This window comes from Ovis aries, chromosome 1, assembly GCF_016772045.2.
Source record: "Ovis aries strain OAR_USU_Benz2616 breed Rambouillet chromosome 1, ARS-UI_Ramb_v3.0, whole genome shotgun sequence".
Classification (NCBI taxonomy): domain Eukaryota; kingdom Metazoa; phylum Chordata; class Mammalia; order Artiodactyla; family Bovidae; genus Ovis; species Ovis aries.
The window spans coordinates 228084322-228109555 of NC_056054.1; the positions used below are offsets into that span (position 1 = coordinate 228084322).

At 42.9% G+C, this 25234-nt stretch overlaps 1 protein-coding gene across 1 annotated transcript in view; it reads left to right on the forward strand.

Moving 5' to 3' along the window:
* The window catches only part of LOC105611838 (uncharacterized), a 44500-nt gene extending 22314 nt beyond the window's left edge, over positions 1-22186 (forward strand). Inside the window, exons 5-18 of the mRNA XM_027963882.1 lie at positions 1586-1627; positions 1973-2002; positions 5352-5396; positions 6525-6566; positions 6725-6771; positions 6868-6917; positions 7446-7663; positions 7777-8027; positions 11337-11471; positions 14208-14346; positions 15739-15792; positions 16050-16130; positions 18625-18897; positions 20708-22186. Of these exons, the coding sequence (XP_027819683.1) occupies positions 1586-1627; positions 1973-2002; positions 5352-5396; positions 6525-6566; positions 6725-6771; positions 6868-6917; positions 7446-7663; positions 7777-8027; positions 11337-11471; positions 14208-14346; positions 15739-15792; positions 16050-16130; positions 18625-18897; positions 20708-20727 (1427 nt within the window). The 3' untranslated portion in view covers positions 20728-22186. The remainder of the gene's footprint in view (positions 1-1585; positions 1628-1972; positions 2003-5351; positions 5397-6524; positions 6567-6724; positions 6772-6867; positions 6918-7445; positions 7664-7776; positions 8028-11336; positions 11472-14207; positions 14347-15738; positions 15793-16049; positions 16131-18624; positions 18898-20707) is intronic.
* Positions 22187-25234: the final 3048 nt, after the last annotated feature.

Consider the following 25234-nt stretch of genomic DNA (forward strand, 5'->3'; position numbering starts at 1 on the left):
TTAAACTGCTGAAGCAATAAGAAGCATGTTTGCAAGTGAAACAGCATGGATAAGAATGCAAGTTCAAGCTGGATTACCCGAGTTGATATCTTAGCTTCCACTCCCTGGGTGGAGAATAGGGGTAGTGGGGCTGGTGGTGGTGGTGGTCTTACATGAGGAAATTAACTGACCTCAGCCTGCCTCATTGGGCAGTTGTGAGGGCTAATGTGTTAACATATGTAAAGCTCTTACATAAATATATGTAAATATAGATGTGCAAAATGAGTACATAAAGGTAGTTGATGAATACATGTAAATGAGTAAGTATATATACTGTATAGTGCCTGCCACATGGTGAACTCCCCAGAAAAGCTGCTCTTAGCTGCTCTATTATTGTTCTCATCTTTATTATCAACTCTTTTCTTTCCTCCATATAGCTGTTGCCCGTCCTTGGTTTTGGTTGGTAGTGTGTGTGTATCGAGGGACGATCTGAGAATCATATTAATAGCTTTCCACACACTTACTCAGGGGATCCCAAGCAGGGTGAAGCAGGAGGAGCAGTTGAAGAGGGCGGGTGAGGGAGAGCGAGGTGCCTCCGCTTGTCTGGTCTGTCAGGAGCAGGTCAGGGCGCCCTTGGAGGTGGGGGTTGGAATCCGCTTTGGGAGGTAGGTGATAGGCCCTTATGGGGCTCTCAAGGTAGGAAGAAGGCTGGGTGTGTGTGGGAAGTGGGGCCTGGGTATTAGTAGTTGGGTGGGCTTCCCTGGTGGCTCTGATGGGAAAGAATCCGCCTGCAGTGCAGGAGACTGGGGTTTGATCGCTGGGTGGGAAGATCCCGTCGAGGAGGGCATGGCAACCCACTCCAGTATTCTTGCCTGGAGAATCCCTAAGGACAGAGGAACCTGGCGGGCTACGGTCCATGGGGTGGCAAACAGTTGGACACGACTGAGCACGGAGCACGCACAGTAGGGCAGATGGAAGACATGCAGAGGTGGGTGGAGAACCAGAATAGATGGGAGAGCTGTGTGGACAGGAAGGGCTGGTAGATGCCTGTACCTCTGGGAACTATGGATCTGTCCCATGGGTCTGGGGTTAGTGGGCCTTTGGGGACATTGGGGAAAGAATTCCAAGCTAACTGTGGGAACAGAAGCCTGATTGCAGTGGACAGACGGGCTGAGTTGGGGGTGAGGAAAGGGAGAGAACGTTCTTGGGGTGCTTCAGGGAAATGGCATTTTGCATTACAGATTTCTGCACTGTTGTATCATTGAACTTGTGCATGGAACCTTCTAGATGCACAGTGCAGAGGCAAGATGGGAGCAGTAGAGGCAGGCCAGGCTGGATGAGACTTGGATGACACCCAAGTAAAGTGGTTATTGCAGCCGAAGTATGATTTGGGCTCATATTTAAGTAATTAAAGTATATTTCATCCAGCTCCAAAGAAAGATAAGCCTTCTTTTTCGTAAACCAGACTAGTTTGGGACTCAGAATGGAGTAAAAGGAGGAAATTAGTTGAGTTTGGGTCTGTTTTATTATATGTATAATTTTAAAAAATGGTTCCTACTTTTTTATTCATTGTGTGCTTCTGTGTATCCTTTTTTTTTTTTTTAAGGTGAGGACAGCAGTTTTGAGAGCGGTTCTGAAGCTGAATCTGGTGAGTTATCTGTGTATGTTTTTCTTTAATAACAGAATTCTAGTTAAACATGGACACCTTTATTTTTATTTTAATGTAAAGCCCATGTCACTGATATTGCTTGAGGACATAGTAATTACAAGTGTCCTTTTGTTGAAGTACCGAAAAGTACTTACATGGTAAATAATTTCTAGTTGGCAAGTAAAGTGGCAAAACAGGATGAGCTGAGGAAGAAAGACAGGAAATGGTTGCTATTGGTGAGAGGCAGACACTTTACCTATTCTTCCATTAGCCTGTGTGTTTTTTTCTTAGTTGTCATATGAATTTCATATGACATGATTTCAACCTTTTTTTTTTTTTTTGTAGATAATGAGGAGGCAAAACCAGAAAAAACAAGTGAGTATATCCTTCCTTCCTCTGACTTTCTTTTTTTGTTACTGAAAGGAAGAAAGAACGATAGGCTTTGAGATTTTTAAGTTGCAAGTTGCTTGTTCGTGATCTTTTTCCATGTCAGATTGGGCTCAACACTGGGAAATGAATAAGCATTTTGAAAATTTGAGCTCAGTACACTTGGAATACAAGGGATGTGTTCCTGGTCTGCACTGATGCCAAGACTCTGCGTGTGCGGCTTTGCTCTGTGGTTCCCAGAGGAGAAGAGATTGAGGGACTGACCAAAATCTACAGCCACAGTCTCTGCTTCCTCCCGTGGTGGGCGCTGCTCACAGTTAATCACAGACTAGACTGTTCACTGCTGAAAATGTGGTACCATTTGTGGTTTAAAGTTTCTGGCTTGCTGTTCTGGCTGTTTATGAACATCTTGAGTCATTAAACCACTTTAAAGACATAGATTCTAAATATAAAATTTGCTTTTGGTCTAAAGTTTCGTGAAATACTGAAGTTGCATGACTAAGCCTTTATTTTAACTGATTTTATTATGCTTTAGGATTTTTTGCCCTCCCAGTTCTTAGAATATAATCTGCTTATGAACACAAATACTTAACAAGGCAGTCAGGGGGTGTCTTTATAATATTTTAAAATAAATGAAGTCTTTTCACTCAGAAGTCCTGTATTTAATCTAATTCTCTCTGCAGTTTCCCAGTGGGGAACCCATGAAGGTAACTGTAAGCTCCTTGCAGTCATGTTGTGTATAGATAAGAACCTGTAGTCATTTCTGTATCACACTCATGCAGTTGATGTCACCATCTGATACCCATAAGGAATAATGTATGCCAGCCTTTCTACTTCCAGTCCTCCTTATACATAATAAGGATTATTTCATCCAATTAAATGCAATCAAAAAAAAATGCAATCAGAAGTCCAGCCTCCGTAGCTTGGACTAGAATAGAAATGAAGTCAGAGGCTCTTTCTTGGGATCTGTTCTTTGTTGTTCCTGGTTAATAACTGAGTAAATGGCCATGGAGACAGGGATCCAGAGGCAGGGCCCCCAGGGTCCTGGCAGCCAGGTTTGGCCCAGGGCCTCGTCAGGGTGGCAACCAGGTGGAAGGCATTTGGAGTCCGTGAAGCTCAAGATAGGCTCAGATCTGGATGGGAGGCTCGAGTCAGTGCTGTCAGACAGGGCACATGTAGGTCAGGGAGCTGCTGGACCTGGCCCTTGGCCATGTGAGACACCTGGATGTCCAAGGCTGTCCACAGGGCCCTGCCTTTCCCGGAGGTTAGTCTCTTTGTTAAAAGACCTTTTATCCTCCACCTTGGGGAAAAGGTCAAAAAGATACCCCCCATTCACTACCATTCTCAGGTCAGATGGGAGGACCAAATAGGCTACCCTGGGATGCTTGCTTCTCTCTGGGTGGGCCAACTGGCGGTGCAGGCCCACCTGTCATCCTTCTGATTGGATATACCTTCTGTTCTGAGCCCTGAAGTCACCTGAATCGCATGGATTAAAGAGAAGCCGAGAGTTATGTATTGGAGAGAAGTGCATCAGTTTCTCTGCTTTGGCTGGGAAGACCTGGTGGGAGACTGTGCTGGGCGGTTAGGCTTCTCTAATAACTCGTTTTCTCAGTTCCCCAGGCAAATCGCAAGACACAAAAACATGGGATGTGGGTGAAATGCAGTGTAGATGATAGTCATTAAATAATAAGAATTTTGTGATGCTTTTTAGGATAGCAACTGTGGAATAGGATTGAAAGATTTTCTGGTGCAGGACTTGGATCGGTGTTTCAGAACCTTCAGATCTATGGTATTCTGAGTCCAAAATTCTGAATACGTTTAGTCTCTATTTTCTATTTCATTTTAATGCTGTTTTTTAAATCTGGTTCTGTCTTGCAACCCCTGGTCCCCATGTAATGTCCTGAGAGCAGGCAGCTTGTGTAGCAAGGACTGGAGCCAGGGTCCTGGGGGCGCGGAGAGGAGGTCCACTGCTTCTGGGCATTGGTGGTGGCCTGGACCTTCCATGTGTGCTCAAGATGCCTGGTCTTACTAATGGGACTCATCCTCCCAAAGGTTCTTCAGATCTTTCAAATATAAAACCAAGTATTCAACACATTAGGTCATCTCCCAAGTGAAAGGTTATTGTCTGCTTCAGAATTATTAATGTTTTTGAGTTTCACACATCACCCATAGCAAAATAATAGCTAGCACTCACTGACTGCTTGCTGAGTACCAGACGCAATCCCTCAGTTCAGTTCAGTTGCTCAGTCGTGTCCAACTCTTTGCGACCCCATGAATTGCAGCACGCCAGGCCTCCCTGTCCATCACCAACTCCTGGAGTTCACTCAGACTCACGTCCATCGAGTCAGTGATGCCATCCAGCCATCTCATCCTCTGTCATCTCCTTCTCCTCCTGCCCCCAATCCCTCCCAGCATCAGAGTCTTTTCCAATGAGTCAACTACCCATAATTTAATTTTCTGTCTTTCTGGGGAGTGGTATTATGTTAATTCTCATTTAACAGATGAGGAAGGTAATAGACAAAGATTTCGTACGTAACTAAAGAGCCTAAACTCATGCAACTAGTAGCCAGTGTAGATAACAGGAAAATTCACCACTGTTCCCTTTCATAATGTATTTTTGTATTCTGCGATTCTAGTCATTCAGAAAATGAATGCTTACCAGGCCCTGGGATTAGTCCTTGTGAAACTTACATTCTAGTGGGGAGAGAGACAGGAAGCAGAAACACTGAGCTTATCATGGGTGAGGTGGTGAGCAGTACCCTGATGAGCATGAAAGGGGGAAGAGATGTGTCAGGCAGGCCCTGCTTTGGGAGAGAGGTGGGGCGTCATGAAAGCCGCTCTGATAAGGTGACATTTGAGCAGAGACAGCAGGGATGTGACTGGGTGAGCAATGTGGATATTCAGCCTGGGAGACAGTGATGCAAAGGGCCTGAGGCAGGAGCATGCTTTGGCGGGGAGAGTGGTTCAGAGTGACTGGAGGGCAGTAAATGCAGGGAGGCAGACCAGAGGCGAGTGGTGGGGAGCCAGTGGAAAGAGCCCACATGCTAAATCAGAGACTCTTACAAGACAGTTCCGGCTTAAACATGCCCAAAATCAGACGTCAGTTCCTCTCTTACTGCTCCGCTGATCTCTAACTATACTAACCTGAAGGGCTGATGCCAGTCAGGCTCTGTCTTGGGGATAACGACTCCGGCTTAGTTACCAACTTCTGACCACTCTGAGGGACTCTTCATTGGGGCCTGTGGCTGTCCAGCTGAGACACTGGTCTAGCTGAGGAGTGACTGGTGAAGAGCTCGTCCATGACCACCTGTGCCCTGAGCTCTTTTTGTCTCCGCAGATGGGGAACTAGGAGAGTCTTCCACCGAGGAAGCGTCTGCTCAGGGTAAGAGTGAGGCAGTGCCCTTGCCCTCTTATCTCCTCTAATGTATCCTGTTCACCCTGTGCCTGTGTGAGATGAGAGAGCTATTGTTTCAGTGTCAGAAGATCAGCTAAAGACTTAATGTGCCAACGTGGGGTGCATGGAAACTTTCACATTCAAGCTTATTTTCCTGCTTCATATCAGAGGTCCCCAACCCCGGGGCTGCTGTCTAGTACCATTAGGAACCAGGCCACACAGCAGGCGGTGAGTGGTGAGCTAGCGAGCGAAGCTTCATCTGTATTTACAGCCACTCTCCATCACTTGCATTACCGCCTAAGTGCCACCTCCTGTCAGATGAGCGGTGGGCTAGCGAGCGAAGCTTCATCTGTATTTACAGCCACTTTCCATCACTTGCATTACCGTCTAAGTGCCACCTCCTGTCAGATCAGCGGTGGGACAAGATTCTCATGGGAATACAGACCCTACTGTGAACTACCCATGGATCTAGGTTGCCCACTCCTTATGAGACTTTACTGCCTGATGATCTGATTCTGCCATGTGATGTGTTATATCATTATTTCATTATATATCACAATGTCATAAAAATAGAAATGAAGTATACAATAAATGTAATGCACTTGAATAATCCCAACCCACGCCCCTCCCCCCACCGCCCTCTAGTCCATGGAAAAATTGTCTTCTGTGAAACCAGTCCCTGGTGCCAAAAAGTTTGGGGACTGCTGCCTTATACCTGCAGCGAGACTCACAAACAGAATGTGTCATGTATTACCGAATCCACTCAAAGAGATGTTTAATATACGTTTAAGGTTCCTGTTGGGCTTGCCCAATGGTAAAGAGTCCGCCTGCAATGCAGGAGACACAGGAGACCCGGGTTCAGTCCCTGGGTTGGGACCATCTTCTGGAGCAGGAAGTGGCAACCCACTCCAGTATTCTTGCCTGGAGAATCCCATGGACAGTGAACCTGGCAGGCCTCAGTCCATAGGGTCCCAAAGAGTCAGACACGACTGAAGTGATTTAGCACAAGGTTCTTATTGGTGTGAAGCTGGGTGTGTGTGTGTAGGGGGGGGCTGGTTAACTGATTTACCCTGTGACTGACTTATGCCAATACATGTGTGACAATATCTTTTACAGTTGAAGAATGGGAGGATAAAGAATTGCCCACAAATAATTCAGGTATGAACTTACATTCTCCAAAATAGTCTCATTATTGCTGAGGGGGCCTATATCTTTGGATTTTGTGATATGGTCATATCATATATATTTGTCAAAAAAATTTTGTCTGAAAATGCCTGTCACATTCCTGCAAGTAAAATTTTTTCTCTATCATTTAGAATCTAATAAGATCCAAGCTCACTGTGAACACTGTAATGCTGAAAATGTGAGTATGTTTTTAATTATAAAGGATGATTCTTTAATTTGCTTTATTTAAGAAAATGACATTTACTTATATGTTATATCTGTGCTTTTTCTCCAGAAACACAATGAACTCGTGACCCCCAGGCTTCTTTCCCGAGGACAGTTTTTGTGAGTCATTGGGAATTGAGGAGACATGATACCATTAGTAATTTATCTGCCTATGTAAAAATAACCCCAAGTTGGGGAAACACAAAACAGCATAACTTAACTTCACACATTTTGTGTTCTTTCTTGGATTGTTTTCTTTTTATATATATATATAATTTTATTTATTTGTTTTGGCTGTGCCGAGTCTTTGTAGCTGTGCGGGCTTTTATCTAGTTGCGAGGAGTGGGGGCTACCTTCCTGTGGCACACAGGCTTAGTTGCTCCGAGGTAGGTGGGATCTTCCCAGATGAGAAATCAAATCTGTGTCTCCTGCACTGGCAGGAGAATTCTTTACTACTGAGCCACCAGGAAAAACCTTAGATTGCTTCCTTTGATTGTGATGCTGCTTCAAAATGTTATGGAGTTCTCTCAGTGCTTTTGAGTGAAATTAAACAACAAAATAAAATGAGTTAAAAAAAATTTTTTTTAAAGAAATCCTCTCCTACACAAACATCAGGACTTGACAGGTGTTCTTCTCTGTCCGATGCAGGCTGAAGGTGGATGGAGAGGGAACTTACCAGTGCACGGAGACTGGTCTGATATTTGAGGTTAACAGGAAAGTTGATATCAAGTATTGCGTCTTGTCCTGGAGCAAATATTCAGACCTCATTGAGAAGCCCTGGGCCGTCGGTGGACCCTTGTTTGATGTTAAATGTGACCCGCTCTGTCTTACCTCCATTCAGTTTCCACATTCCCTCTGCTTGGGTCGTGAGTACTTGTTTGCTAAAAGTTTGATTGGCGTGTGCATGTGTGGACGTGTGAGAGTATGTGTGCAACGTATGCAACGCCCAGAACACTAATTCACCTTCCTGTGTTAACAGACCGAGATACCAACATGACGTTCAAAGTCTTCCATGTTAAAAGTACTGGGGCCTCATTAGAATATACTGTGGACCATTCTGCAACCCACGTCAAATGGCGTGTGAGCTCTCTTTCTCCTGTGGGACCCGTTATTCAAAGCGAAGAGACGGTATTCCACCACGGGGCGGTGATTCTGTACAAAGCCATCGACCATAACCCGTCCTTGTCTTTCCGAGTGTACGTAGCAACCAATAATGAATCCTTCATCAAGGTAAAGCCAATGAAAGTGAATACTAAATGTTGAATACTGTGTGTTCAGACTTTATACAAGGTCTGGGTGATGTCTGTTGATTTAAGATCTGGTTGTCTCTGTTGGTTTAATTGTCTCCCCATGGTGGGTCTGATGTCATGCTCACTCACAGAAGTTATAAGATCAGTGCCAGGCCCTCAGAGCCATGGAACATGGGTGTTTATACATGTGAACAGCGTCGGGAGGAGAGCAGATAGGAAAATAGCTCTCTAGAGGTGGGTGTGGCATGATCCAGCAGGCCTGGCCTTGGAGACGGTTGCCTGGAGAACAGCCAAGGCCATCTGTTCTCTACAGCCTTGCTGCTGAACATGTGATTTGGGGACCAGGGAACCAGGAGCAGCTGGTTGCCGTCAGCAAGGGTGCTCCTTAAAATGCCAAATCTCAGCGTCGCCCCGACCTGCAGACTCAGAGCCTGCCCTGCTTAGTATTCCCAGGTGACTGGGACATTACAATTGGTGAGGCACCTGCTCTGGATATACTGGGGGGCCGTTTCGGGTCTTTGGGTCAAACATAGGGAGACTGGAGATTCCTCCTTGGCTTAAAGCTCTGCCAGTAAGACATACCTCATTAGGGTAACTCATTCCAGAATAATTTTTTGGATAAAAGTTGACATTTGGTTCATGGGTTCAACATTCTGGGTTTTGTAGCAGCAAATATTCATGAAGCACCCAGTATGTTTAAGGTAGAATGACCTGAGGGGAAGGGTTTGGATATTCATAATGGAACCCGTTTGCCAGAATGCAGAATAAATCTATGTTGTAGCCCATGTTCTGAACTATATCATTGAAAACAGAGGATCGAATCTCCGTTTATACCCTGACTCACTGTCAGTACAGTTATAATGACTTAGAGGTGGGTGGAGCACTGACAAAAGATAAAGCAGTGACTCAAAATTATCCTTTCAGATTCAAAATCGGGGTTTGACCGATGCGGAAAAAAAAAAGAAAAAAAGCATTCAGTTCAGTTCAGTCACTCAGTCGTGTCTGAGTCTGCGACCCTATGAACCGCAGCACGCCAGACCTCTCTGTCCATCACCAACTCCCAGAGTTTACCCAAACCCATGTCCATTGAGTCGGTGATGCCATCCAACCATCTCATCCTCTGTTGCCCCCTTCTCCTCCTGCCCTCAATCTTTCCCAGCATCAGGGTCTTTTCAAATGAGTCAGCTCTTCGTATCAGATTGCCAAAGTATTGGAGTTTCAGCTTCAACATCAGTCCTTCCAATGAACACTCAGGACTGATCTCCTTTAGAATGGACTGGTTGGATCTCTTTGCAGTCCAAGGGACTCTCAAGAGTCTTCTCCAACACCACAGTTCAAAAGCATCAGTTCTTCGGTGCTCAGCCTTCTTTTTAGTCCAACTCTCACATCCATACATGACTACTGGAAAAACCGTAGCCTTGACTAGATGGACCTTTGTTGACAAAGTAATGTCTCTGCTTTTTAATATGCTGTCTAGGTTGGTCCTAAGTTTCCTTCCAAGGAGTAAGCGTCTTTTAATATCATGGCTACAGTCACCATCTGCAGTGATTTTGGAGCCCAGAAAAATAAAGTCAGCCACTGTTTCCACTGTTTCCCCATCTGTTTGCCATGAAGTGGTGCCATGATCTTAGTTTTCTGAATGTTGAGCTGAAGGCAACTTTTTTACTCTCCTCTTTCACTTTCATCAAGAGGCTCTTTAGTTCTTCACTTTCTGCCATAAGGGTGGTGTCATCTGCATATCAGAGGTTATTGATATTTCTCCTGGCAATCTTGATTCCAGCTTGTGCTTCCTCCAGCCCAGCATTTCTCATGATGTGCTCTGCATATAAGTTAAATAAGCAGGGTGACAATATACAGCCTTGACATACTCCTTTTCCTATTTGGAACCAGTCTGTTCCATGTCCAGTTCTAACTGTTGCTTTCTGACCTGCATACAGGTTTCCCAAGAGGCAGGTCAGGTGGTCTGGTATTCCCATCTCCTTCAGAATTTTCCACAGTTTATTGTGATCCACACAGCTATTGTAAAGTATACTACTTTGTGAATTATAATTTGAGTTACAGAATTTATATCAAGCTACCCACTCCCAGGGGTTTTAGGTTGTAGTATTTGCATGCTTTAAAAATGTTATACAGATTATAACTAGCAATATGTATTAAAATGTAAAAACTTTAATAATAGATTTTTTTGTTTCCTCCTAAGAAAGCAAAATATGCTTCCTGTAATCTCACTAAAGATACTTTCAGTTGGGAAAGTAGCCTTCAAAGTGGTATAAAAATAACTGCACCTAAAGTATAATTCTTGGAGGAGGAAATGGCAACCCACTCCAGTATTCTTGCTTAGAAAATCCCATGGACAGAGGAGCCTGGTGGACTATAGCCCATGGGGTCACGAAGAGTTGGATGACTGAGCGACTGAACACACATACATATAAAGTAGAATTAGCATAGATTTGGAAAAAGCACTATTATTTAATGAACCTTATATTTTAAAAGTAAATTCAGTTAACTGAAAGAGCATTATCCAGACTTCCTGGGAAGCTGGGGTCAGGAGCTGATTACATCAGCAGATGTGGAGAAGGCTGCCATCAGGACAATGGAGAGCGTGGCATGGGGACGGCAGGATATCCTTCCTGGCTAGTGTTTTATTTTTACGCCTTCTCCAGTTGGTTTTTTTTTCCTGTGTAGGAAAAGATTTCCTTGAACTCTGTCTCAAGAAACCTAAATTTCATATTCAGCCATACAGCTACTTTACCAAAGGACCTTGGGCCAGAGATTACATTCACCTCTTGGGGGGCATTGGAACAATACATGTAAAATCGGGGTCCCCTCTAGGGCCATGTCAGAAAGAGAATTGTGACAGCAAGGATGGGAACATGTCAGGTGTGGAGCAGAGACAAACTTTGAGTCAGCTGGAACCACTTCCAGTAAAAGAGGTGCTCTCTGTTCACGTGATGGGCATGGAATTAGTACCCATATGCAAGTGCTCCTGTAATGTTCTCAGACCCTTCAGAAGCAAATTGGTGGTGCCACACAGGGTATAAGTGACACTTTTGGCTGTAGTGCTTTTGTGGGAAGATGTTTGGCTATGTGACAGGTGTGTAGAACAAAGGTGCCTCAACATCTGGGCCATTTTCCCCTTGTGATCACTGTGGGACATCCTCCCTGGCCGTCATTTCTGTAGGAGGACATGAAAATAATACAACTGGCACACACACTGCCCAGTTCTTGACTTCAACTCTCACAGTTGTTGGTGATGTATTTCAAAACCCAGACCTATTTCCACCTTTAGGATATTTCCAAGTCTATAAAGCACTCCTGTAAGAAATTCATGAAAATCGACAAGCCTCCGGTTTGCCAGAAGTTGCTGCAGAATGGGAAGAAGTACAGGCTGATCAGTGAGCCAGAAGCTGAGATCACCCCAGAGGTAGACACTGTAAAAAATCAACTTGGAGTAGCAGTGGGGGGAGCGTGTAGATTTCTTAGATAGAGCATTTTGAAGATATTTAAAAATAATGCATTTTGTTCTCCTTTTTTATTTCCCAGTGTCTAAGAAAGCAGTTGTTTTGTTAAACTTGCAGTTTATTCCAAAGATGCTGTTGAATTTCAGGGTTCATCTGCAGTCATCAAAAAATAGACTCTCCATTTCTCTTTCCCTTTGAAAAGGTTTTCAGTTTTCTTGCATTTTAAATGAAGTTATTCAAATAATTTTAGCTTCAAAGTAATACAAAACTGAAGTTTAAGTCATTAAGTCATGCAAAGCATTAAAGGTTAGTGGAAAAGAGTTGCTAACAAAGGATACTGGAATGCATTTGAAAAATAGTTATGGGAATAAATTGTTAGATTTGAAGCATTCACTGTACACACCACGACACTTGTAAGTGATTTTGGCTTGTCAGAAATGACTTGGTTATTTTTAAAGTTTATTTTCATTATGTGCCCTGGGTGTATGCCATAGCTTATCTAGTCTGGACATCTGTGTGGAAATTCCTTTGGTCTACCTCCTTTGTCTGTTTTACAGTTTATGAAAAGTTGAAAACATGTTTTGATTCCATTAAATTAAAAGTGGGAGGCAAGAGAGCTAATGGCAATGGTCCACGTTGCATTGTTTTATTATATTGGTATTATCAGGGCCTTGTGCCCAGTAGAAGCAGTCAAGTTGATGAGGACAGTCTTCCTTCCTTTTCAGTTTCAAAGCGTCTCTGCACATGCTTTGAACCATTTGAGCCATACAATAACACGGCTGAGGAAACCGGTGTGTAAAGCAGGCAGGCGCTCTGCCCAGGCCACACATGAGAGCCGAGCTCACCCGTGGCCCTGGCTCCTGAAGCTGCCATCTCCCCACTGGTTATCTGAGACGTTGATTTTCGTCCCTTCCATACCGATCAGGCCCCAGCAGGTGGCACATCAAGAGAATCACGGGAATCAAACTGCAGCCTTGTCTGGGCAGTGGAACTAAATGAAAAGGGTGTGCTTTTGAGTGGCCTGTGCAGCATAATGAATTTCCCTGGGGAGCTTTAAAAAAAAATTCGGTGGCCTGGGTCCCACCTCCAGAGATGCTGACTTAATTAGTCTGGGAATGGCCCAGGCACTGGACTTGTTAAAGCTCCCAAGGTGACTATAATGTGCTGCCAAGGTTAAGAGCCACTAGGAGAGGGAAGAATACGTATTGAATGGGTGGATGTTCCCAGAAAGAGACCGAGGGGATCCCAGGAGTTGTTTCTTACTAAAGATGTTGATAGCCAGAGGGCTTTAAATAGTCTGCTTTCTAGTGCATAGTCACATAGTTACTGTAGTCTGTCACTAACTGTGGGCTCCCTCTTAACCAAATTTCTGGCCTATAAAATGGGGATAATCGCCCAAGATTGCTGTAAGGATCATATAAAGTAATGGTTTGGGGCACTCCTGAGAGTTGTAAAACTCCGTGTAAATATAAGGTGCTCTTATTAGTTTTATACCATTAATGATTTGCTTAGCTGACATCAGATGTGCCTATTACCAGCCAGCCTGATAAGAGCTAGGAATTAAAAAATAAGTAAGTCACAGTCTTTTCCCTCAAAGATGCCAGTGTAGTGAGGGAAATGCTCCATTTATGTAGAGAAATAATTTTACTATAACATGGTGTTCCTTTAGAGATGAGTACCAAGTGCAGTGGGTTTCCAGGAAGGCTTTCTCGTGGGTGATGTTGGCTCTGGGTTTGAAGGGTGAGGGATTCCCTGGGAGAGACAAGCTTTCCCAGGCTGTCCTGGGAGAGGTGGCCCCAGGTGCCTAAGGAGGGCACGGGACCCTGCAACTGGGCTGAGCCGCAGGAGAGTTCGGGGGAAATGAACCTGGAGGGATTTAGGAGAGTGGGGGCAGGGGAGGCGCTGTCTCAGGTTTGTAGACCTTGGTGACTGACTCTTGGAAGGTTAGGAGGATAATACTGGTGACTTGAAACAGAAAGGAAGAGGAACAGATTAAGAGCATTAGTTTGTGATGGTGACACCCAGTGCAGTTCACTGATGTTTTTTTAAAGATGTGTTTCTTGCTAGCCAGTCTGGAGAGAAGCAGAGGCAGGGAAGCCAGGAGACAGTCGGATAGTGGCTAAGAGCTCAGACTTTGGAGTCACAGGTATGGATTCCAATTCCAGTTCCACCACTAAGATGTGGACTTGGGCAAATTCATTCACTTCTCTGGGATCCTTTATGCCTAAAATAGTGATAAAAGGATTTGTTGGGGGAAGATGGTGTTCAGTGAGGGAAGGTGGACACAACGCCGCACATAGTGTAAATGTGAAATCAGGTGGACAGATCGAGAATGATCTAAGAGAAAGGTGGTAAGGAGCTTAAAGTGCCTGGGAGAGGGTGGCTGATGGCTGAGCACAGGTTCCATTTGGGGAACAAGAAATATTGGAAGTCAGGAAAGGGCTGAACTTGGAAGACAAGGGCCATGGAGCTAGAAGCTTCAATGAGGTGGAAAACAGTTCTGAGTAAAAGTAAGGAGGGGCTGAAAGCAGGAGAGTGAGAAGAGGTGTGGTTAAAGAATGGATTTACAAGGTCAGAATTTCAGCGGGCATCCGCTGAAGCACTAACCCTTCTCATTGTCTTTATTCCTTATCTGACATTTTATGTGGTTAATTAATGCAACTTGTAAATTTAAGAAAACCACCTTTTTTTTTTTTAAGGAAATTGAATTTGTGGATGGTTCACTTTTAAAATTGAAAAGTTATATTGAAGTGTATCTGGAGCAACCAGTGGAGTTTAAATTACTCTTGGTTGAAATGGATTCTGAGGAAATTGTATGGAAGGCAAAATTGAGAGAGTGTGAGTATCTTGCATCTTGAATTAAAACTCTGTTTGGCACGTGGGGTTTGGGGAGGGTTAGGGGGAGTGGCTCGGGTGGAAAGCAAATAGAGTGTCTGTCCCATCACCATAACATCAAAAAATTCGATTAAGAGAAGCAGAGGCCCCAGTTCGTGGGACGGATGCACCGGCTCTGGTTCTCAGGCTCCCACTGTCAAATCCCCACATTCAGCAGGTGCACAGAGCCCATATTTGCTATTGAGGCTTTCTACTCCAGAAACAAAACCCAATCTAATCCATTTGGGATTCTGTCCTAGTTTAAGGTGGAAGCTTTTGTATAGGTGTGATTCCTGTTCTCAATATTATACCCTTAAATTAGCCAGTTTGAAACAGGCCCTTTTATCCAAACTACACTTACTTACCCCAGAGGAGTCCTAGTTTTGGGATTCTGTATTGGGGATTGTATTATTTAATTTGCTCAAATAAGTGAACCTGAAAGATGTTGCCTTTTAATCATAGCAAATGCCTCAGTAGTAAAGATATTTAATATGTATCAACCTGAATAACAGATGTTCTTCCGGACTAAATCTCTTTGCAGTTTTAAAGACCACCTTTTAAGACTGTTTTTAAAACTTAATTAATAATATTCTGCCTCATAAGATGGTTCTGGTTTCTATTATTTTGGGGAGGCCTATCCTAACGATGAATGGAAATTGCCCATCACTCATAAGACGTCTTCACTCAAGCGACCTGTGGAAGGCCTGCCCAACATATAGGCATCTGTTAGAGCGGGGCTGAACTCACGGGGCAGGTGGTGTCAAATCGTAATGAAGTTTCTGCAAAGAACCCTCCAAGTATACATAATGATAATACATATATGAGATTCTTTTACGTGTGTGTATATTTGTGTGTGTGTGTGTTAGTTGCTTAGCCATGTCCGACTTTTTGTGACCCCATGGACTGTAGCCCACTAGATTCCTCTGTCCATGGAATTCTCCAGTCAAGAATAGTGGAGTGGGGTACATATAAATACACTTAAAATTTAAAGATGTTATTTATTTTTTAAAAAATGTTTAAGGCTTCCTTCTCCATATGGCAGATGATGCCAATGTTCTATTTATAGTAATTTTAGATTTCGAGAAATGCGGAAGGAATGACGTTTCACCTGACCTCTGGGTGTGGCAGATACCATGTCAGCAGTATGCAGATGACTGAAATGTGGGAAACACTGGTCCCACCAGACATGCTGGAAGGAGTTCAAGCTCAGGGTATTTGCATACATACAAGTTAAAACCCACATTTGAATTTGAGAGAGATTACCAAAACCCTAGAGCTTCACGTGCTTTCACACATCGATGCTTTAATTCCAATTTCATACCGCCTTTCCGACTGCTGCTTGTTGTACCTTACCAGGTGACTGGGTTCAGCATCATCAGAACCAGAACATTTCAAAAAGCAGCACAAGTGGTAAGTGCTTGTAAGTGGACATTAAACTCGTCTCTTCCTTCCATCCACTAGAATGTTAATTCTGCTTTGCAAATCCAGTAACGTTCAGGATCTGTTAAGTGTTCCATAACTCTTAATCATCTGAATGAGTTTTGAATCCTTTTTTAATCTGTTCTGTCAGAATGATGATTTTTAAATGATTTTTTAAAAGTCCAGCTTGAAGATGGCTGGATAATAAAACCATAAGGGAAAGCCAATTTGTTGTTGTTTTTTTAAAGGTAACAGGCGACGAAAAATGAGTAGCAGCTTGCCTGATGAGACGGTCTATGATAAAAGAATGAAGCAGATTGACAGTTCAGGTTTGTAAAAATGTCCTCTGTGGCCATCAGTCACCTCCTCTGGTCTCCCCCAGGATGTTCATCAGGCACATGTTCTTCTTGGGTCAGTCTTCCTGGAGCCATATCCTGGGTGTGCCTGCTCTCCCAGCTACCTTCCCTGTGTCCAAGCTTCTCAGGCTGGGATAAAGGTCCTACGTGGTCTGCCCCAGCCTGCTTTTCCACCTTGACTGCCCACTCCTCCCCTGCACTTGGTGAAAGTAGAATTGGGGGTCGAGGGAAGGTCTTGCAGCCTGTAGGGTCAGTGGCTGTGGCCCGTCCATCTGTGCGTTTCCTATAGCACTGAGCCTGCAGCCTCTGATATAGACGATGAGTGTTCACTGAAGAAGTGGCTAGTGAGTGTGCATGTGTGCGTTCACTGACTTCTCAGTTATTAACTATATTTGCGGGGAGGGAGCCACCAGCTCAGTTATTAGAAATAAAGGTCAAGTTAATTTCTTCCATTTAAATGGCAGAGACCAAGGCTTGATAGCTGTGAAAATACAGTAGAGATTTAAGCACTAACAACAGTACTCCAAGGAGCCAGAAGATGGGGTATGTACCTAAAAATTCAAGTCCAACCAGAATTCACAAACTGAAGTTAGAAAACCCAGACTCAAATTACACAAGACAAGATCTTAAGGCTTTGGGGGCCTCATGTAGATGAACCCTTTCATCAAAATACCTTTTATTATTGTAAGAAGGTGTGAATCTAAAAGCAGATAAACTCTAAAGACTAAAATGAGATGTTATTCGTTTGGAGTTGAAGAGGATGGTGTATGTCTGATTTCACTGTTTGTCACTAGAGAATTGTTTATTATTTCTATTAAATGAACATCAAAATAAATGAGGCTCTGGAATTATTTTTAAAACCTAACCAAATTAGGATACATATTTCTTTCATTTTCATTGAGATATAGTTGACAAATAAAAATTGGATATAAGTACACAATGGGATGCTTTGAAGTGTGCATACATTGTGAAATATTTACCAATCGGATTAATTAGCACACCTATCACCTCACACAGCCACCTTTTTTTTGGTGGTAGAACTCATAAGACCTTCTCTTAGCAAATCTCAAGAGTATAGCATAGTATTTATTATTAACTGTAGTCATCATATTGTATATTAGATCCTCAAAAATTATTCACTTATAACTGAATGGGACACATAGGAAAATTTTTTCTTTTTGCAGTTATTTGGCTATTTAAAATTAGCTCCAAGAACAAGTAGCTAGACATAGAATAAAATGACCAAATACTACCTAGAAAATTAAGGATTCCCAGCCTTTTTAGAGTTGACAATGTGGTAGCAAATAAATTAATAATGCTTTACTTTTGTTTAGGTATTTTCACAACATTTTTAAAGATACTGAGTCATTATCCTGATAGTTTGAGGCTCAGCATATCACCATATTGCTTTTTAAAATATAGTCATCTCTTAACTCTGAGTCACTTTGAGATCTTGTTAAAATTTAGATACAGAATCTGACACAGTAGGTTTAGGGATGATCCTGAGAACTTGCATCTTTGATGGATGGATTCCCTGTGTGGTTTCTCTTGTAGCAGTTTGGGAGAGGAACACAAGCCACATGCGTTAGAAGACCACTAGGGGGCAGTGGCCATCCTTTAGAAACCATGCTTGAGTTAAGGGAGTTAGGGTTCAATATAAATGTTAGGTTCCCTTCATTAGACTGTTGGCTCTAGATGAGCAAAGTGTTATGGTTCTGGAGGAGGGGCAGGAAGGATTCTTCCTCTTACCCTCTTCTCATGGCACCTCCAGGGTTTGTAAGGCCTGATCCTTAATGAGACTCTACACCTGGTGAGCTTTGATGCATCATAGCACAACCATCTGAAAAGTGTGAACATAGAACACCCAGCTGGGGCTGGTATTTTGTATTGGGGCACTGGTTTGTATTGGAAACATAATCCCTTCCAGAATGATGACACGGTTTCTTAGTGAACAACAGATACTGATATTACAGACACTGTGCCCTGACTTTTCTGTGGATTATGCTCTTCCCCCTAATGCCAGGAGATGGCAGAATGGAGACTGCAGTTCATATCTCTTGCTGCCCTCTTTAGTGACCACTAAAGGTAGCACTTTGTATGTGAAGATGCAGAGATGGGCAAGGAGAAATGTATGTTTTTCTTTTTGAGCCACATAAATTATTTTTGATGCCTGATTTTTTTTTTCTCCTCCAGCCTAATTTGTGCAGCTTTGTAAAACAATTTCATTCCCTGAATCACTGAACTATCCTTGTGAGCGTTATACCCCAGTTCAACCTTATGTGTAATCATTCCCTTTTCTTCTAATAGTTTGGAAAGCAGGGATTTTTTTGGCACTTAAATTTATTTTAAAAGCAGTTGAAGTTTCAAATCATGGTATCCTTTTTTATATAAAGAGAATACGTTTTCATAGTCGATGACTATAAATGAAGTGTTGAGAGGAACTACTGAATTCTTCATGTGCTTTTAGATGGGGTGAAGACTAAAGCCCTGTTAACAGACACTCAGTTGTTTAACCTTGCTGAGAAGCTGGGGAAGGAGTGGTTAAAGATTGCCATTGCCAACCTGAAGCTGAATATTAGCGAAATCGATGCGATCCGGGAGAAGGAAGACAATGTTACGATCAGTAAGTTTAAGATGCTGAAGAAGTGGCAAGAAAAGGAGCAGAATAATGCCACAGCTCAGAATTTATGTAACTGCTTAAAAAATGTTGATTCAGTTGAAGTCCAAGATGTGCTGAGAGGTAAGCAGAATATCTGAGTCATTTACTGGGGGTCAAGCTGTGTCTTTGCAAATAGCAAATTTATACTCTAGAATGTGTTAGTCACCTCTAAGCTCAGGTTCAGAAGATTGTGTAAATGCTCCACAGTAAGCACGTGGGTCACAGTCTAAGTAAAGGTGATTCACGTGTGGCATCAGAAGAAGCATTTGAATACCATCTCAAGTGATGGCTAGGTTTGTGACCAAGCAGATTTGTTTTTCTTTTTAATTGACGTATACATGATACACAGTAAGGTACAGGTGTACAAAGTAGTGTTTCACAGTTTTTATAGGTTATATTCTATTTACAGTTCTAAAATATTGGCTATATTCCCTGTGTTGTGCAGTATATCTATGACTAAGCAAATTCCTTACCTAAAGCCTCTATATTCTCATCTGTCAAATGGATGCGAAACTTCCAATATCCTAGGTCTCTTGTGAGAATGAAAAGAGATAATGCATGTAAAAGCTCTAGGTTCAGGCAGTGAGACTCAGGCAAGAGTAGATAATGTCCTTTGTTGTTGTTCAGCTGCTCAGTCATGTCCGACTCTTGCAGACCCCATGAGCGACTGCATGCCAGGCTTCCCTGCCTTTCACTGTCTCCTGGAGTCTGCTCAAACTCATGTCCATTGATAATGTCCTTAACGGGAGACCTAACTGGAAGCCTTGAGCCTTCCAGACTTTCTGTGGTGTTGATGCAGTGCTCCACTTGGTGGCACTAGTGAGCCTCCAGCAGCAAAGATGGGAACAGAGAGCTAAAGCGAGTTGTTTCTGGTCTCAGTCCAGAAAACCACAGGGTTCCTTCCTTTGTTTTGAAGCACTTCTTTTTTTTTTTTTGTGGCTTGACTTAGCATATTGTTAGACCCAAGGTCAAACCAATTCACAGCTTGGATTTTTATTAATATGTACTGTTACCATGATTAACAAATGCTGTGTTACTTCTCAGAAGCAAGTCAGAGAGAGGTTTACATTTGGCATTCTATTCGGACTTTTTGTTCCTTAAAGAATGTAAAAGTGTGTCAGCCACCCCAAAAGCTTATATGAAAAGTTAAAGTCTGGGGTGACCACTCAGGATGATGTCAGGTGTGGAGGGCGAACTTTCTGAACGCCCCCACCAGTTCGGATGCAAGAGCTGCAAGGCAATAGAATAGCCAGTTTCAATATCAAATTTCTTTTTCTTGAATATGTTGAAATTATGTAAATCACCGAGGCCCACATGTGGAAATCTCCTTATTTGCATATAGGCATTTCTGCCTGTTGCTGTACTGGCCTCTGCTGTGAGAAGGAAACAATCATAGCCTCTTCCATCAAAGGAAGGCTTGGAAATCTGACGTCTCACAGATCCTGTAGAATGGGTGGTTATTTGTCGTTTTGTTTTTATCTGCTCTTCACTTTGCTAGACGCTTGACTTGCCGCCACATAAAGCTGAATAAGGATTTGTGACATTTTTTGGCAGTGAAATGGATCATAAAAGCTTATTAGTCCAACTTGTCATTGAATAGGAGAAAAATCTTCAGTAAGTTACAAATGAACAAAAAGCCAGAAATTTTCCAGTGTTTTCTGCCTACCTGTAGTCAAAATATCTGGGTGATTGACTGACTTTTGTGTCTTTATCAGGGCATTTTAGTGTCTTATAACTGCAGCCTTAAAAAATTGGACTGGTTTATCTTCATCTCAGGAAAACCCAGCCACTCCAGCAGTTCCTTTTTGAAACGGACAAGTGACTTTCTTTAAACGCATGTGCTCTTTCCCCACAACAATGAATCCCTGAATTTGTTTCTCTCCCTTGTTAGGCTTCTTACAGGAAACCTGAGGTTTGAAAGATGAGCTGGAAAAGGAAGCCTCAGGAACTTCTGCCTTTAAAGACTGTCTCCGTGGTAATAAGGCACAGACTTCGGGACCTAGAGCTACACAGCCTGTGGAAGACCACTTGCAGCTCACATTATTCAGGGGCAAAGGGAATGTGAAATATTTGGAAACCTTGAGGAGGAGAAAAAAAAACCTCTATAATATCAAGAATTTTTTTTTGGTACCTCCCACTCTCACCATCCCACCCGGCTTCCCCACCCAAACACATACACTTATAAAGGGTGCCTAACATGACTCAGCAGTCAGGCGAGAAATGTGGTAATTTTCCTACTGGAGTCTGTGAACTATGAAATTCATATCAAGCGTTTGGAACATTTTTTTTTTTAGCAATTAGGTGGTGGAGTACTTAAATTGCACCGATTTCACTTAGCTTTTTTTTTCTCGTGTCACTAATGAGGAAGAGAGGTTCCTATTCTTTCAGCTCCTACACAGTCAGATACGCACGTGCTGCGGGGTCCAGTATGTCTTTTTATGTGAGGTGTGATTTCCATGTCTTATTACTAACCAGTCTGGCTGGTGGTCTGTTAAACCATTAAATCAATCATGTTACCTGGCCCTAGGGTCATTAGAAAGGATTATAATCCTCTCCCCATCCATGTTGGTGCAAACACTCACAGGTGGTGGCCTCATCTCACTGGGGAAGTTCACCTGGGGCCATCGTCAGAGTCCCTGAAGATTTCATCAACCTTCTGAAATCACCAAACACTGCATTTCTTGACCTTGACCCTGGATTGTTTACTTCTGGGAGAGTTGTGGGGGTGGCAGTGCGGGAATGCCACTTAGAAATAGCCTTAGTCAGGACCAAGGAACATTGTCATCTCTTCTCGAAGAGGACTTGCCCCAGGGAATCATGGGCCATATTGGCTCTTGTTACTGGGTGAAATCTTTGTTTTTTAATGTGTATAGATATTGTCGCTCTCCCAGAATCATGCGTGTGGTGATTAACATTTTGGATATGTTTTGTTAACTTATTTGAAGAAACTATAAATTACCATTAGTCTCCTGTAGACAGTAGCTGAAGAGTAAATTCAATCTTAATGAATTAATCAGAGAAACATACTTTAATGCTTTGCCTGTGAAGAACAAATTCATTTTATAGGGAAGAACGTATTGATATTAATGATCAGGGATCCAGTGGAATTCAAATCAGTGTCACTTTATGAGTTTTTTTTTTTTAATTGTTGTGTATTTCAGGAAACACATGGAGTTTTAACATTCAGAAGTGTAAAATACTTAAAGGTCTTGACTTTTTAAAGTGTTTATTATTTTTTGTAAGTTGTTTTCCAAAGAAAATCATAATTTCAGAGGTGCTTTGTATATAAGCTGGTTTCCTAACAATTTCCAGCCTTTTTCCTACTGTGGATAAAGGGAAGAACAATAAATCTGCATTTGTACAGTGCAAATGTGTCTTCTTTGTGTTATTATTTACTTACAGATTACTGTGTCTTCTTTGTGTTATTATTTACTTACAGATTACTGTGTCTTCTTTGTGTTATTATTTACTTACAGATTACTTTTTAAAGCATCATCTCACTTGATTGTTATTATCTGGGCTGTTTGGGCATTAGGTGGTTTTGCTCCCAGACCCAGTTCTTGGAGTAAAGTTGAGTGAGGGTAAAGCAGGGGCAACTAACCCAGGAGTTTTCACAGATTCAGGAGCACCCCCACATCCCCTAACCTTTCTCCCTCCAGGAATGACTCCAGGAATGAGTGTTCTCCCACCTGTGCATAGGAGGGTATTTTTTATTTAAAACCAGGTGTATTCATAATGAGCTCCTTACCTGTGTGTCTCTGTTAACAGGGTTTTCCTGCACATTGGGACATGTTTTGTTATTTTGGGGGGCGGCTTTAGGGGACAGGCTTTCTCCCCTGCTTTGTCAAGTAGAAGTGTTTTCCCTCCATTTTCTAAAGAGGACACCGTCTTTGCTGAATTGAAGTGTGTTCTCATGAGGATGGTTGTTTTCAGCAGTCGGTCCAGCCTGTTGCCATTGCTGGAAGTCCTCAGGGTGAAGCAGCCTGCTGCTTGCTGAAGGTGGCGATCCCAACTGCTGGGAGTGCCTCTCTTCCAGCCTACACACCAGGGTTTGAGGGTTTCTGATAATGGTTCTGTGGCTGCTGCTACTCAACAGAGGCCCTGGGGTAGAATTCTGAGTGCAGAGTTCTGAAGTTCTTCCTGCCTTTTTTAACTGAGACCTCCAGCCTGGAGCCTCCAGAGGACTCAGATCCAATCTACTCCAGTCATGTTGTAAATTCCTAGTTAAGCAGCCTTGGAGTTAGGCTGCCGTCTTTATTCTGCAGAAGTCCATTCTTGCTGTGCGCTTTAACCTTTGGCATGAGCTTCATTTTTAGAAGGGGGTCTTATCTGTGCATTTATAGCAGTGTTTTGTTTTCAAGCAAATTGGGAAATCTTAAAGATGGTTTGTGACATAAAAACTGGAGGGAGGGGCTTGGATGAGTTCCATGTTTTCTTTAGCTGGAGGACCGTTTTGTGAAAGGAAGTCTCACCTGGAAGCTACATTGGTGAAACATTCAGAAGTGGCGCTGCTCTGGTTCGGGGGGTTACTGAGGGCTGATGCGGGGTTGTTGAGGCGCCCTGCTGGACCCCTGACTGGCTCCTGTTGAGTAGTGTGTGAACGAACCAGCCATTGAGATGACTGCTGTTGAGATGGCTGGGTCTCTCGTAGCTTGTATCTATGACATCTGCAGTGGGAAGTAACCCCATTTCCAGTTCACTGGTAATACTTCCGTGGCACATTGTTCCTGATGGGCCGCAGAGTCCCAGACCATAGATATGTCAATTACTTAAATCATCCACCCAGAGCATGTGACAGCTGATGCTCCATCAGCCTGGGTTCCAGAAGAGAACAGCAGAGCAGAGCCCCCAGCCGATCCACAGTGAGCCTGTTCCTCAAGCAAGAAATAGACCTTTGTTTTAAGCCAGGAAGCCAAAACTAGGAAGAGCCTTGGTGACTTTTACCAGTGTTCTCCCATTCTGAGCAGGTATAATTGTTTTGAGCCAAGAGAACATATGCATTTAAAAATTTTTTCATGTGATTTTTAAAAGACTTTCTTATTTATTCATAGGTTAAAAATGAGAAATGTGGGAACTCATGAAAATTTGCCTTTTTCTACCATTTTTAAGTGCCAGGGCCTAAGTACACAAATACATGAGTGACATGACCTTTCCTGTACTTGTGTCTCTCACAGTGTAGTGAGGGAGAGAGAAGCATAAGTAACTTTAATGCTGTTTGCATGGTTATGATGACTTACTGTGACCCGAATTATTGTTTAGTTGCTAAGTCGTGTCCAGCTCTTTTGCGGCCCTATGGACTGTAGCCCACCAGATTCCTCTGTCCATGGGATTTCCCAGGCAAGAATACTGGAGTGGGTTGCCATTTCCTTCTCCAGGGGATTGACCCAGGGATCGAACCCAGAAGTCTCCTGTGGCTTCTGCATTGCAGACAGATTCTTTACCACTTAGCCACCAGGGAAACCAGTGACCTGATTATGAGAAGCAAAGGATACGGGTTGCAAGCACAGGCCAGAACCAGGCTGCCTGGGCTCAGATCCCAGCGTCTATTACTGAGTAAGCCTCTATGGTCTCTTGCTTTATTTCCTCATCCATAAAAAGAGGAAGGCAATGGTGCCTCCTCACAGGGTTTTTGAGAGGATTCTGTGCATTTGTGGTATAAACACTTGTAGAAACACGCTTGGTACTTAGTAAGCACGGAGTAAGCATTAGTTCCTGTTGCTTCTAGAAAAAGGTTACTTAAGTGTATTGTCTCTGATGTTACATTGATGTCATAATTTATACTCATAATTTAAATATCATACTAAAAGATACATACAAATAACTAAAAGTTTTGAGTTGTTCTGACCTAATACATGCCAACTGAAAAGTTGATACAATTCAATTTTTGAAAAATATGGTTGGACTTTCTTCCTTATTTAAAAGTTTTCTCAGTCAGCTCAGAATGCTACAACAAAATACCACAGACTGAATGGCTTAAACAACAGAAGTATGTTCCTCAAAGTTCTGGAAGTCGGGAAGTCCGAGGTCAGGGTGCTGGTGGATTTGGTGTCTGGTGAAAACTTTCCCAGGTTTGCAGCAGGTCAATTTATTACTGTGTCCTCACACTGGGGTTGGGGGAGACCTCTCCAAGTCTCTATTTTTTTTTTTTAACTTTATTAACACAAGCCTTTTTTTTTTTTTTTTTTCTTTTGCCACACTGCAAGTCACATGGGATCTTAATTCCCTGACTAGGGATCCAACCTGTGCCTTCTGCATTGGAAGACAGAGTCTTAACCGCTGGACCGCTAGGGAAGTCCCCTCCGAGTCTCTTCTTACAAGGGCCCTAATCCCACTATGACCTAACCTCCTAAAGGCCTAATACCATCACACTGGGGATCAGGGATTCCATATATGACTTTTGAAGGAACGCAGACGTTCA